The following is a 14,276-nucleotide window of genomic DNA, read 5'->3' on the forward strand; positions in this document are numbered from 1 at the left end:
TCTAATATACATGTATACATTTCTTTTGCTATTCATATAATAATTAACTTTAGTTTATAATATTTTTTTTTTGTATTTAAGTCGAACTTTTTACATTAACTTAGTCCCCTCTTTGATGATCTGTAAAGGTCCTAGGTTGCGTTTTAGATCTCAATAAAAAAAAAAAAAGAATTTTTGATTTGTTTGGGATTTTCTTTAAGGTCAAAAATGATTTTTAAAACTTTTTTAGCCATCTTAACTTGACAGAAAATATAATTTGCTATGAAAAGTGTCCTTGAACCATTTCAAAGTTAGGCTTGGTTTTCGAGTTAAATAAAAAAAAAAACTGAAAACCGACCAGTGTTGCCGTTTTCTCAGAAATGCACCAATGGATTTAGGAGCACTTTTGGCTGGAGTATTCTTTTATGCCAAGGAATCATAATCAGCAATAAATACTCTTGAACGAATTTATTCTATTTTTGCTCTGGAGCTCCGGTCTATTAAATAGACTATAAAGAGTCTAATAACTTTTAACATGATGGCAGAGACATTTTTATATTAATTTAATTCGATTGGGCGTTAAAAAATACTTCTCTATCATATACCATATCAATAAAAATATTTCTTTACCTATACTAAGACATGCAACAAAGAGAGTGCAACACAGAAAAACTCTTGTATCTCCCCTTCCGGATGGAAAACATGGTGGCCCAATATCTTAAAATAACTCTTATATTGAGTACTGCCAACGATATAAATTTAAATCTTTTATCACAAAGCGTATAATTGAACTCTTTTTTAATGCTAGGTCGCCCCACTTCTTAACTACTTATTAATCAGTCAGAATTAACAGGAAATGGAATACTTTTTTAGACAAGCCGTGAAAGAAAAATAATAATCCATGTTCATATGTACCTCATTGAAAGAAAGTAAATCCCTGGAAATTCATCTATATTTTAATATGGACAAAGTTATAAAAAAAATTAAATCTCATTACCTATAATAAGTATTAGTTCGCATGAGCTTATGTCAAAATATAAGGAACTGGTTCATCATTTTTTTGAAAACCATAATGAACACTGCCAGTTACGGAAAGTTACTTTTCAACCTTGAATGATATAACAATAATAATAATTTTAACTATATGCCTGTAAGACCTAAGAAGTGCGTTCTTTTATACGCCGATGTTAACTATTGTTAACAATAGTTAATAGTAGTAGTTAGTTAACATCGTTCCTAAATGAGAAAAAAGTTACGAAATGTAACATCGTGACGTCACAACATCGTTCCTAAATCCAATGTTGAAGTGTCAAATAATTACACTTTGTAATTTTTTTCAACTCAGCTTCTCGACTTGAGTTTCAAAGTTAATCTGTCAAACACAACTAAATAGGGAAGAGGGGGGAAAATGTGAGAAGAGAATATTTTATTTGTTTTCATATTTGAAATTATTTAATGAATATTTTTGTTTCAATTTGCTTAGAATTCAATTTAAAAGAATTATTTCAGTACCAAATTAATTCCTTCTTATTTATTCATTCATAAAATTGATCTCAAAAAATTTTGTTTTGACAGATCAACAAAATGTAACATTAGTCGTTCCTAAATCAAAGTTGAAATTTTCTAACAAAATCTTACAAAAACAAATACAACGATATTTTTGACACAACAACCAAATTTAACTTTATTTAATAAAAGAACGGGCCAAAGGTCTTTTAAATGCTAACTGCACGGCACTAGTCAGAAGGAATAGAAAGATAGGAAAAAATTTTTTGTGGGTACAGTGAATTGAGAATAAGATGACTATTATCTCATATAATCCCACGGGTGCACAGTGTGGGATTTCGCGAATTAAGCGGAATTTAATTCTAAAAATGACTTGTCTTGTTTGATGCCAAAACCGGTTTTTCTTAAGGGGTAATAACACCTTGTAAACCATGAAATCGAGCGTCATATTCATCAGCGTATAAAACAAAGAAGAAATATTATTTTCTTTTGGTGTTTGTTTAGTTTAATTAAGTATATTAATAGGTAACAGAATAGGCTAATGTTAAATTTTTTAATGATGTGAAATTTTTTAAATGGCGGTGTAGTTCAGGATGATAGTAAAATCCTGTGCTCCCATCGGGTGACCAACTAACTCCTACAGTTTTTAACCGATTGGGCTGAAATTTTGTGTGGAGCTTAAAAATACTATTCTCTAGTGAAGTACGTATGAATATTAAAATTTAACGATTTTATGGTCTTTTTTTCAACGAATTTTGTTTTTGGAATGAAATAATTTTTTCAAACTAATGCCATTTCTTTAAAAATTAATATTTCAAAAAAATCCTACGTATTTTTAAGCTCCACACAAAATTTCAGCCCAATCGGTTAAAAACTGTGATTTTCGAAAAAAAAGTGACCCATTTTCCGAAGAATTTTCCGAGATTTTCCATTAAAAAAAAAATATTTTCATTTTCCATACAAATTCATGTTCTGCTAACTTGAATTTGGATTTTTTCAAAAAATTCAATTTTTTTCGACAAAATTCGAATTGAATAATTAAGTGCTCGAGAAATTTGAATTAAGTACCCCATTTTCCGAAGAATTTTCCGAGATTTTTCATAAAAAAAAAATATTTGAATTTTTCATACAAATTCGTGTTCTGCTAACTTGAATATTGATTTTTTCAAAAAATTCCACTTTTTTCGACAAAATTCGACTTAAATAATTGAATGTTCGACTAATTTGAATTAAGTGCTCCATTTTCCGAAGAATTTTCCGAGATTTTTCATTAAAAAAAAAAAATTGCATTTTCCATACAAATTCATGTTCTGCTAACTTGAATTTGGATTTTTCAAAAAATTCCACTTTTGACAAAATTAGACTAAAATAATTGAATGTTCGACTAATTAATTACTCCATTTGAATTTTGTCAAAAAAAATTTATTTTTTGAGAAAATCAAAATTCAAGTTAACAGAACACGAATTTGTATGAAAAATTAAAATATTTTTTTTTAATGAAAAATCTTGGAAAATTCTTCGGAAAATGGGGTACTTAATTCAAATTAGTCGAGCACTTAATTACTCCATTTGAATTTTGTCGAAAAAAGTGGAATTTTTTGAAAAAATCCAAATTCAAGTTAGCAGAACACGAATTTGTATGGAAAATGCAAATATTTTTTTTTAATGAAAAATCTCGGAAAATGGGGTACTTAATTAGTCGAGCACTTAATTACTCCATTGAATTTTGTCAAAAATAAAATGTATTTTTTGAGAAAATCAAAATTCAAGTTAGCAGAACATGAATTTGTATGGAAAATGAAAATATTTTTTTTTAATGAAAAATCTCGGAAAATTCTTCGGAAAATGGAGCACTTAATTCAAATTAGTCGAACATTCAATTATTTAAGTCGAATTTTGTCGAAAAAAGTGGAATTTTTTGAAAAAATCAATATTCAAGTTAGCAGAACACAAATGACAATTTTTTTTTTAATCTCGGAAAATTCTTCGGAAAATGGAGCACTTAATTCAAATTAGTCGAACTTTCAATTATTTAAGTCGAATTTTGTCGAAAAAGTGGAATTTTTTGAAAAAATCCAAATTCAAGTTAGCAGAACATGAATTTGTATGGAAAATGAAAATATTTTTTTTTAATGAAAAATCTCGGAAAATTCTTCGGAAAATGGAGCACTTAATTCAAATTAGTCGAACATTCAATTATTTAAGTCGAATTTTGTCGAAAAAAGTGGAATTTTTTGAAAAAATCAATATTCAAGTGAGCAGAACACAAATGACAATTTTTTTTTTAATCTCGGAAAATTCTTCGGAAAATGGAGCACTTAATTCAAATTAGTCGAACTTTCAATTATTTAAGTCGAATTTTGTCGAAAAAGTGGAATTTTTTGAAAAAATCAATATTCAAGTTAGCAGAACACGAATTTGTATGAAAAATTAAAATATTTTTTTTTTTAATGAAAAATCTCGGAAAATTCTTCGGAAAATGGGGTACTTAATTCAAATTAGTCGAGCACTTAATGATTCAATTCCAATTTTGTCGAAAAAAATTGAACTTTTTGAAAAAATCCAAATTCAAGTTAGCAGAACATGAATTTGTATGGAAAATGAAAATATTTTTTTTTAATGGAAAATCCCGGAAAATTCTTCGGAGAATGGGGTACTTAATTCAAATTAGTCGAGCACTTAATTATTCAATTCGAATTTTGTCGAAAAAAATTGAATTTTTTGAAAAAATCCAAATTCAAGTTAGCAGAACATGAATTTGTATGGAAAATGAAAATATTTTTTTTTAATGGAAAATCTCGGAAAATTCTTCGGAAAATGGGGTACTTAACTTATATTAGTTAAGCACTTAATTATTTAAGACAGTTTGAAAAAAATTTTTTTTTCGAAAATCACAGAAAAAAAATTATTTTTGGAAAAAAAATTATTTTTGGAATTTTTTTTTGGGATTCGTAGAGCACTTAATTAGCACCTAAATATTATACCAAACCCGATTTTTCTACGAGCAGTTTAGGGCATTTTCTCGTAATTGCTCTGCTAACTTTAAATCAAGTTAGCAGAACATTAATTTAAGCACTTAATTTAATTTTGGGGCACTTAATTAGCACTTAATAAGCACTAAAAGATCCAATAACAAAACATATGTTCTGCTGACCTTGCTCTGCTAACTTGAGAGACATGTTTTTTTCGATTTTTGTACCTCTGTTAGAGCAAAACTTTAGTTATTCCGCGTTATTCCGCTAAGAGACAATATTCAATGCAAAGCTTGATATATTATCTTTCAAGAATCACTAAAATTTGGAACCCCAATTATGTTATAATATATTTTTTTTTGATTTTTATAAGTGATTATTCAACAAAAAAAAAGATGACCAAAATTGAATAATTTTTTAGGATTTGGTTAGCTATGTTATAAATTTAAGAATTTTTTTTATTTCACAAGGTGTTTAAAAAACAATAGGCTAGTGAATTGCATTTAAAAATAGTTATAACAGAAATACTGGGTGTTCAAATCCAAAATTTAGAGTAAGAGAAAAAAGAAGAAAGTAATTTGAAAAATTAAAAGAAAAAATTACCAGGGAATAAAAAAAGATTATATCGGATAAAGGGTGTTTTAGTAATAATAAAAAAAATTTAAATAATTTAATATTTTTTAATTTCCATAACGTTTATCGATATTTAAGCAGGGTTTTCATATTTGCATACCTAAGTTAATAATCAAGTGCTTGGTCATTTATAATTCGTGGCTTAGACAATGTGCTGCTTTCTGAAGATAGAATAAATTTATTTATGGCAACTATAAGAACGCTTTGTTAAATATTCAGTGAAATATGGACTCAAATCGGTCGAAACTGGGGAAGCTTGAAATTCACATACTTTTCCCGACTCATTGAGAATTTAAGACTACTGTAAATAGTCTAAGATCAAGTAACTTTCTCATATTATGATAGCAGACCACCATAAGATAAAACAAAAAAGAATTTGATGAGTCCTGCAAAAAAGGCAAAAAACCCAATGTTTCCAGTTAATCTTTATGTAGTTTCAGAACTCCGTTTATCAAAAAATTGGCTAATTATGCATACAAAATTATTTCTATTTCATTTTCGTATATAATAGTTATGAATAGTACCAACAAAAATGAATGAAAAGTTTTTTTCTGTGCGAAATTAATTTTTTAAGAGGGTCTATCAAAGTGCCAAAAACGTGTACTTTTAGAGCTCTGTAAATCAAAAATGTGTGTATATATATGGTATTAATCGTACTTCTACTCATTAGTTTACTTATTTTTAAATAATATTCTTCTTCTTCCTTTTTCTCGGCGCTGTTATGATCTCGATATCGAGGGGACCATAACTATCCCACGTTACTGCTTCACACTAGTGATCCGCTTGTGGGGTTCGCCGAGTTGACCTCAGAAATCGGCGGCAAGCCTCCCGGTTTTGTATTGTTCCATTTCTAAGGCCAACTGAATGCTGGTGTTTTTGCATTTGCTTGTACCAGGAGTTTTTAGGCCTACCTTTCTTTTTATTGATATTGCTTTTTTGACGGGGTTCTCAGGATCTCTCCTTTGAACATGGCAATACCAACTGAGTCGGTCGTGTTCAATTTTTTGGGAGATGATATTTTTAACATGAAGGCTTCCTCGGATTTTCGTACTTCTAATTCTATCAAGCTTTGTTACTCCTGCTGTCATACGAAGCATCTTCATCTCAGCTGCCGTTAACTTACTCTCATACTTTTTGTACATTGTCCAACATTGTGAACCGTATGTGAGTGCTGGACGCACAACTGCGGTGTAGAGCCTTCCTTTTTAGCTTTTCGATCACAGAAGATAGCAGAATTTTCCCGCCACTTCATCCACCCTACGCTTACGCGATGATTGATATCGTCATCACAAGTACATTCGTTATTTATCATAGACCCCAGATATTTAAACTTTTCACACTTGGGAAGCACTACACAATTCAAATAAATGTCAGGAATAGGCCTGTGTGGATCAGAAAATGGGCAGCATAGGTATTCTGTCTTTTTCGCGCTTATGCGGTACCCATTACCTTCTAGAACATCCACCCATACATCAAGTGCTCGTTGCAGGGATATCGGGTCTTCACTTATGATGGCTCCATCGTCAGCAAAGAATAACTGATGAACTTTTGTGTCCGTCACTTTGCCTTCAAGCAGGTAATCAAGAACGGTAATAAAGAGCAGAGGACTCAAGACGCTTCCCTGGTGTACACCTACTGTGATTTCGAATTCTTCGGTGACTCCAGCTGCACATCTTACTTTAGTAACTGCTCCATCATACATGTCCATAATTATTCGCACATAGGTTTCCGGAACTCCTTGTTGTTCGAGGGCCACCCATATCAGATCTCGTGGTTGTCGATCGAATGCTTTTTCAAAATCAACCAATACCACATGCAAATCCTCCAAGGAATCTCGATGTTTTTCCATAATGATTCTGATACTCTGGATTGCATCTGTGGTTGATTTACCCGCAACAAACCCGCACTGGTCATCAGATAGCCTTATTATTTTTCGCAGTCGGCTACCCAAGACTCGCTCAACGATCTTCATGGTATGTGACATCAGCTTAATCGAACGGTAATTATCACAGCTTCGATTATCACCCTTCCCTTTGTATATTGGAAGAAGGTAGCTTTCCCTCCATTGATTAGGCATTCGATCACCTCGTATAAGCTTGGAAACAAGAACCATGAACCATCTAGACCCGATGTCTCCCATCTTTTTCCAAAACTCTGAGGGTATTTCGTCTGGCCCAACAGCTTTTCCCTTTTTGGAGTATTTAACAGCCTCACTAACTTCTTCGACTGTGACATCGGATACTTCGCTTAAGTTAGGTGAAGCCATTGGAAAGTGTAGCCTTGGAAATTGTTCATTTAGAAGTTCGTCACAATACTGTCGCCACCTGTGGAGGATTTCGTAGTTTTCCACAAGTAGTTGGCCCTGAGCATTGTTAATAAACTTTGGCGAACAGATCTCCTGAGCATTTCTTCTTATTTGAGCGGCTATTTTGAAGATGGTTGCGCCCTTATTCACGTTTTGTCGTAGCTCTTGAATAGCATCAGCAGTCGGGGTAGAAATAACATCTAGCTCCCGATACAGGTCTTCCGTATTCTTGGCTTGAATTTGGGCACATATCTTCTTCGCTTCTTTCTTGCAGTTTCTGTATTCCACTTCGAGGCGCGACTTTTGCTCTGTATTATTAGAGGGGCACTTCGACCAAGCTTTGAAAGCCATTTTCTTTTTACTTACAAATGCTTTAGCTTCATCATTCCACCACCATGTTTCTTTGCCTTGTTGGTTATGTCCTTTTGAAACCCCTAACAGTGTTTTGGCTTTTTCTATGCAAGTTCGCTGTAGGAGGTCCCACATACTTTGTGCTGTACTCTCTTCATTTAGAAATATATTGGTGTTGTTATACAGATAGTTTTGCATATTCGAAATAAAAGTTTCGCCTTTTTCCTTATCCAGATTATACCATTTGATCTTCCCAAAAGTCTTTGTCTTTTTGTTGTCGTTCACTGTCTCCATAAAAAATTCTGTCATTAGGAGACGGTGTTGGTGGGCGATCGCTTCTCCCAGTATCACTTTACCATCCTTGACCCGAGGTTTCATGAAACTAGATACCAAATGGTAATCAATCTGGGTTTCATTTCCACCACTGCTGTAAGTGACCAGGTGTCGGCTTTGTTTGATGAACATGGTATTTAGTACGATAAGACCATATGTTTTGCACGAGCTCAGGATGTCTTCACCAGGAGAGTTCCTAGTGCCGTATCCGAGGCCTCCATGGCAATCTTCATAGTCTTCGTTTGTTTTCCCGACATGTCCATTTAAATCTCCGCCCACGAACAAAAACTCTTCCTTTGGGATGTCCTTAAGTAGGTTGTGAAAATCAAGCCAAAATGCATCTTTTTCCACCTGCTCACATCCAATTTGGGGAGCATATGCAGTGACAATATTCCACAACTTTCCTTTAATCACCAATTTAAGGGACATCAAACGGTCACTAGATTTCGAAATGGACAATATGCTGCCTAAGAGGTCTTTTGCAAGGATGATTCCGATTCCGTTCTTACCCTTTTCCGTTCCATAGTAGAACATCTTGTAATTTTTTGTCCTTATTTTTAAATAATATTGTAAAAAAGAAATGGTAAATTTTTTTTTTTTTGTGACCGTACAGTACTTTTAAAAATGAGTCCACGAATGGGAAAAAACTTGTACTTTCAGAGCTCTGTACATACAAAATTTGATATTTAAATAATTGTTATTATATTTCTTTATTGATATATTTATAATTAATCTTGCAAAAAAAGAATTCTCAAAAAGTTAAATCTGTAAGCGCTATTAATTTAATTCCGCTAAATGAGCGAATTCCCACACTGTGGGGTGGCTTCGAAGCTGGGGGATAAAGAAGAGAATGCTGCCTGAGGTAGGGCTCGAACCCACACCTACAGGTTAGCAATCAAGCCATACATACACTGCACCATTGCCACTCGCAAATGATGAGTCTCAAACTATGTTCAAACCATTGTGATAGTAATGAATGAATATCAATTATCATTTTTACTGTATTTTGCATTTCCGCTACTCTACTCACATAGCATAGTAAGATATAAAAAATCTAAGATGCCGCCATTGACACTTGGCATCACGACACCTGGTGGATAGCGACGAAAACCTGAAAGTTATATAGATTATTTTCCGATTTTCCGCTCAATGTAATTTCTATTAGAAAAAAATAAAAAAGACCTCGAAAAACATTTATTTTACGAATTAATTTTATGTTATGTACGAGTATCAATGTTACGATTGTAAAATGATAATAATATGTGTTTATATCTAAATCAGGTTTAAAATATATCAAAAAGTATAATACCTGTGTAATTTGTATTTAAAAAGTGTAAGCGAATCGCCTGAAAACAACAAAAAATACTTAAAAAAATATAGAAGTTATTAAATTATTCTTTTATTTGTTTTGCTTTTTCACAAATAATAGTAGGTAAGCATTTTTTTTTATTTTCAACAATTTTGAAAGAAAATTAAACCAAAATAGTTTCTATATTTTTTGTAGTATTTGTTGTTGTTTTCCTGCGATTTGCTTCTCTTTTTGGAGACAAATTAAATAGGAATTATTATTCTTTTTGATATATTTTAAACCTGATTTAGATATAAACACATATTATTATCATTTTACAATCATAAAATTGATACTCGTTCATATAAAATTAATTCGTAAAATAAATTTCTCTCGAGGTCTTTTTTGTTTTTTTTCTTATGAAAACTACATTGAACTGCAAATAAAAAAAAAATCTATATCATTTTCAGGTTGTCGCTACAAATGGTAGATGGCGTGGAAATCTATTTCCCAAGTCACAATAGGACGACCTACCCTCATCCTTATACCAATTGAGAGTTATATTTTCTGAAAGGTAGTGTCTAAGAAAATAAAATGCATATGGGTTGCCTAGCGATATCCTGTCAAGGCAAAGGGTTGCCAAGCCTTAAAGTTTATTTTTCGGTATTTTTGAATACGCGATCCTGCTTATATGGCAAGACATTTAAAGACCCTGAGTTTAGGCATTATTTTTGCAGCAAAAAAGTAACCATTGCACTTGGGGTAAAATAATTTAATTTCGGTGATTTTTTCAGGGCAAATACCAGAGTGAGTTAAAATATGAGGATCAATAAATAGATAAATTGAAATATGAAAATAAGAACCTCTTAAAAAAATCCCTCCGTAAAAACGGTAAGTTAAATTAAAATTTTGACAGATACGTTCAAGTTCTTTTATTTTTTCTAACATATGCAGTTTATTTCCTTATGTCGTTTTCTATTGACGAGATTCAGAATGAGATTTGTGAATCTGAGAGCTGAAAGGGGGTGAAGAGGGGAAATAGTGGATAAATCTCAGATTTCATGATCTATTTGCGTCTTGAGATTCAAATAATGACAAAAAAATGAATCTGAGATTCAAGAATCTAAATCTGGATTTTTATCAAGATTCACGCATACAAACACACGCACTTTCACACACACTCCTCTGTTTGACATTTGTCTGAACATTTGTTGTTGTTTTATTTTTTTTATACGCACAGATTTCGTACACAATTACAAAAGTAGATTTCATATTCTATTTGCAGTGGAAAATCAGAGATTTGTACACAAAAATCTCAAAAGTCAATAGAAAACGACATTAGACACTACCTTTCATATAACTCTCAACTGGTATAACGATGAGGTTAGGTCGTCCTATGGCGGGATCTCCTACTATAATAACAATAAGCTTAGAGAAATATATTGGAAATGAAAAAAGTTTGATTTTGGACACGAAAAAGATTGTTTAATTGAAATCGAAGACGAGATTATTACTTATTATTCAGCAACAAATACATCATTTTTTGTATAGCATAATTTTAACCCTTTTAAAAAAAGTATATTATGACCCTGCTTTGGGTATGCAGTGCTTTAGGGCTGCCATTTCCGGTCAAAAGGCCGAAAGGATAGGGTTTTCCGCTATTTGTATGCTATCAACCATGTATAAACTTAGCCTACCAACTAAACATACCTTTTGGAGTATTCATTAAGCTTCTTTTATTTAAAAAAAAAAAAACAGCACTAATTACCTAATTAGGTAAAAAGTCGGATTATTTCAGAAAAATATTTTTGTTTTAGTTATTTATGGAATATTTTCAACAATGTTATATCATTTTGAAATGAGAATTGAACAAGCCAAGTTTTAAGGTACATAACTTGCCATAACTTGTATTTTATTACACTCCCGTCCATTGAATTTGGGCCATGTAAAATATTTGTTTATTTAGTTGAGCGAACTGATGCAGCTAAATTTAAGTTTTTGAATGCGATTGTTAGCAGGTTTAATCAAGGTTTTATAGCCAAAGACAAAATTGATAAAACTTAAGATTTGTAGTCACGGCTAATGAAAGACCACTATTTTTCAAATCCTTTTAACTCACAAAATACATGACTACGATTTTTTTAGTTTGAATTTGGTTTTTGAATGCAAACTCGGTTTGCGCTTATTTGCTGATAGTTTGACTGCATATTTGAACAAAAGCACTGTAGTATAATTGAAAGAAGGTCGAATCCAAATAATCGTTTAATTTTTTTTTCTTGCATATCGTTCAGTTAAAGTGGAAATTACTGGTGTAATTTATAATTTTGGGGTGCTGAAGACGAATTTGACGTTCAACTAAATTTCTTACGGCAACCCTGAGAAATTATCGAAAGGCAGAAAAAACGCGTTTTTTCTTGTTATTGACTTATAACTTGAAAAAGTGATGTTTTTTTACAAACACATTTTGTGGAGATCAAAAAAAGAAAAAATTAGGTACCAATAATTATTGTAAATTATAATTTATGCTTTACCCTTTTTTAAAGACTTATGGCTTTTACACTGAAAAGCGTTATAAAGTGAAAAATCATTATGCTTTATTGTTTCAGCGATCCACTTCTAAGTATATCATCCTACATTTAAGCTCCCGTATATACATTATAGTATTACATACCGTTTTTACTAAGGAATTTAAAATTGTACCGTAAGAAAAATCTTTTTATTCTAGCGAAAGAATAAAACATAATAATTGTTCCTATTTATATTTTCTTAACAACGTTTGTAAGAAGAAATTTAATAAAACTTTTAAAAAACATTTACATCAAAGGCTGGTCATTCTGCTAAGTTGAGGTATTAAACAAAAAGACGTTTTTGAAAAAAATAAAACTGTAGTTAAAAAAATGTGATTACATCTTGAATGTGTGTTTAATAAAAACTCCCGTTCCCTCTATCTATAAATTAAATTTTCAATTTCAGGAAACAAAAAGACGTTTTTGAAAATGAAACTGCAGTTAAAAAATAAGTTAACAACTTGAATGTGTGTTTAATAAAAACTTCCGTTCCCTCTATATATAAATTAAATTTTCAATTTCAGGACTTTTTCAGTAGGGCTACAGTGGTGTTGCCCCTTTATTTTCCATATTATTTATTTTATTTATAATTTAAATTACATAATTTTAAAAAAATCTAACAAAATAAGATAAAATAAAATTAATTACAATGAAATAAAACTGACTAAAATTTAAGTTAAAATTAAAATTAAAATAAAATAAATAGAATAAAATTAATAATCAAATAAAGTAAAATAAAATATTTTAAAAACATAAAATTACACAAAATAAAATAATATATTAAAAATATAAAATAAAATATTATAAATATAAAATAAAATATTATAAATACAAAATAAAATATAATAAAACAAAATAAAATAAACAAAATAACATAAATGAAATAAAATTCAATTAAAGAATTAATTAAAAAACGGGAGAGTCGGAAAAGCAGATAGGGGAGAGGATAAACAGAGAAGTACGAAAGTAGTTAAAGAGATGGGGAAAGGGTAGCGGGGCGAAGGAAAAATACAGGGAGAAAAAAGAGAATATCATGCTATGGTTGAAAGAAAGAAAAAGTAGCAGCGAAAGGACATAATAAGAGAAATTGATGAAGCCAATACCGATAATAAAGTACAGGAAATAAAAAATAGAGAGGTCTGGGTACGTCACAATCGAAATTTCAAATTCTGAGTATGCAGGAATTTTTTGCTAATTTGTTACCCCTATCTTGAATTTGTTGCTCCTGCCCTTACCCCTTAAATCTGTGGCGTACCAAGCTTGACGTCAAGCTGGGTACGCCACAAATTAAAATGCAAAATTTCAAAAATGTAAGTATGCAGGAATTTGTTGCTATTTTGTTGCTAATTTGTTACCCTAATCTCGAATTTGTTGCTCCACGTTTTGCCCTTCAAATGCACAATAACAGTTTACGCAAAAATGCTAAATCGCTCAAAAATTATCGCACAGTCAATAAAGTGGTGTCAATATAAAGAGCTCCTTGAAACCTTTTCAAAAAGGTATATATCAAGTTTTTCCCTTCATGTCCAAAATGCCTTGTGGAGCTTGAATGCATTTGTGGAACATATGTGGATGAAACGAAAAAACGCAAAACACGTACTACTCAAAATTTCAAAAAAATAAGTATGCAGTTATTTGTTGCTAATTTGTTACCCCAATTCCGAATTTGTTGCTCCCCCCTTAACCTTTAAATCTGTGGCGTACCCAGCTTGACGTCAAGCTGGGTACGCCACAGCGCAAATTTGAAAATCTAAGTATGCAGGAATTTGGGGCTATTTTGTTGCTAATTTGGTACCCTAATCTTGAATTTGTTGCTCCACGATTTGACCTTCAAATCGACTTCAACAGATGCGCAAATTTGAAAATCTAAGTATGCAGGAATCTTAAGCTATTTTGTTGCTAATTTGTTACCCTAATCTCGAATTTGTTGCTCCACAATTTGACCTTCAAATTGGCTGAAACAGATGCATGATTTTGAAACTTTATGATACAAAGTTAACAATGCATAGATTTAATACTCTTTGAAGATAAACGCGTTAGTTTGTCAGTTAAAAACCAAGCTAATAAAAGCGTATTTATATTAAAAGAATTTAAATATTTTTGCAAAGTTTCCGTAAACAAGGGAGTAATTAGTGGCAAATAACCAAACTGCGGGTTGAATAAGAATTTTCAATTAAATTTTGCAAGCAATGTTAGTCTGTTAATCAATCCAATAAACGCAACAAAACCAGAACAATAACGTTTTCAACGTTGTTTTCGTTGATTGTAAGTTGTTTTTTCCTTCAGTGTATAAATATAGTTGTTGTTTTTTTTTTTTATAAATTATTTGAATCTGCGGTCGG

General features: G+C 31.2%; 1 protein-coding gene across 1 annotated transcript in view; it reads right to left on the minus strand.

Moving 5' to 3' along the window:
- The window catches only part of LOC129906511 (uncharacterized), a 45,592-nt gene extending 32,864 nt beyond the window's left edge, over nt 1-12,728 (minus strand). Inside the window, exon 1 of the mRNA XM_055982292.1 lies at nt 1,813-12,728. Within this exon, the coding sequence (XP_055838267.1) occupies nt 6,205-8,613 (2,409 nt within the window). The 5' untranslated portion in view covers nt 8,614-12,728 and the 3' untranslated portion in view covers nt 1,813-6,204. The remainder of the gene's footprint in view (nt 1-1,812) is intronic.
- Between the last annotated feature and the right edge of the window lie 1,548 nt (nt 12,729-14,276).

This window comes from Episyrphus balteatus, chromosome 1 (assembly GCF_945859705.1).
Source record: "Episyrphus balteatus chromosome 1, idEpiBalt1.1, whole genome shotgun sequence".
NCBI lineage: Eukaryota > Metazoa > Arthropoda > Insecta > Diptera > Syrphidae > Episyrphus > Episyrphus balteatus.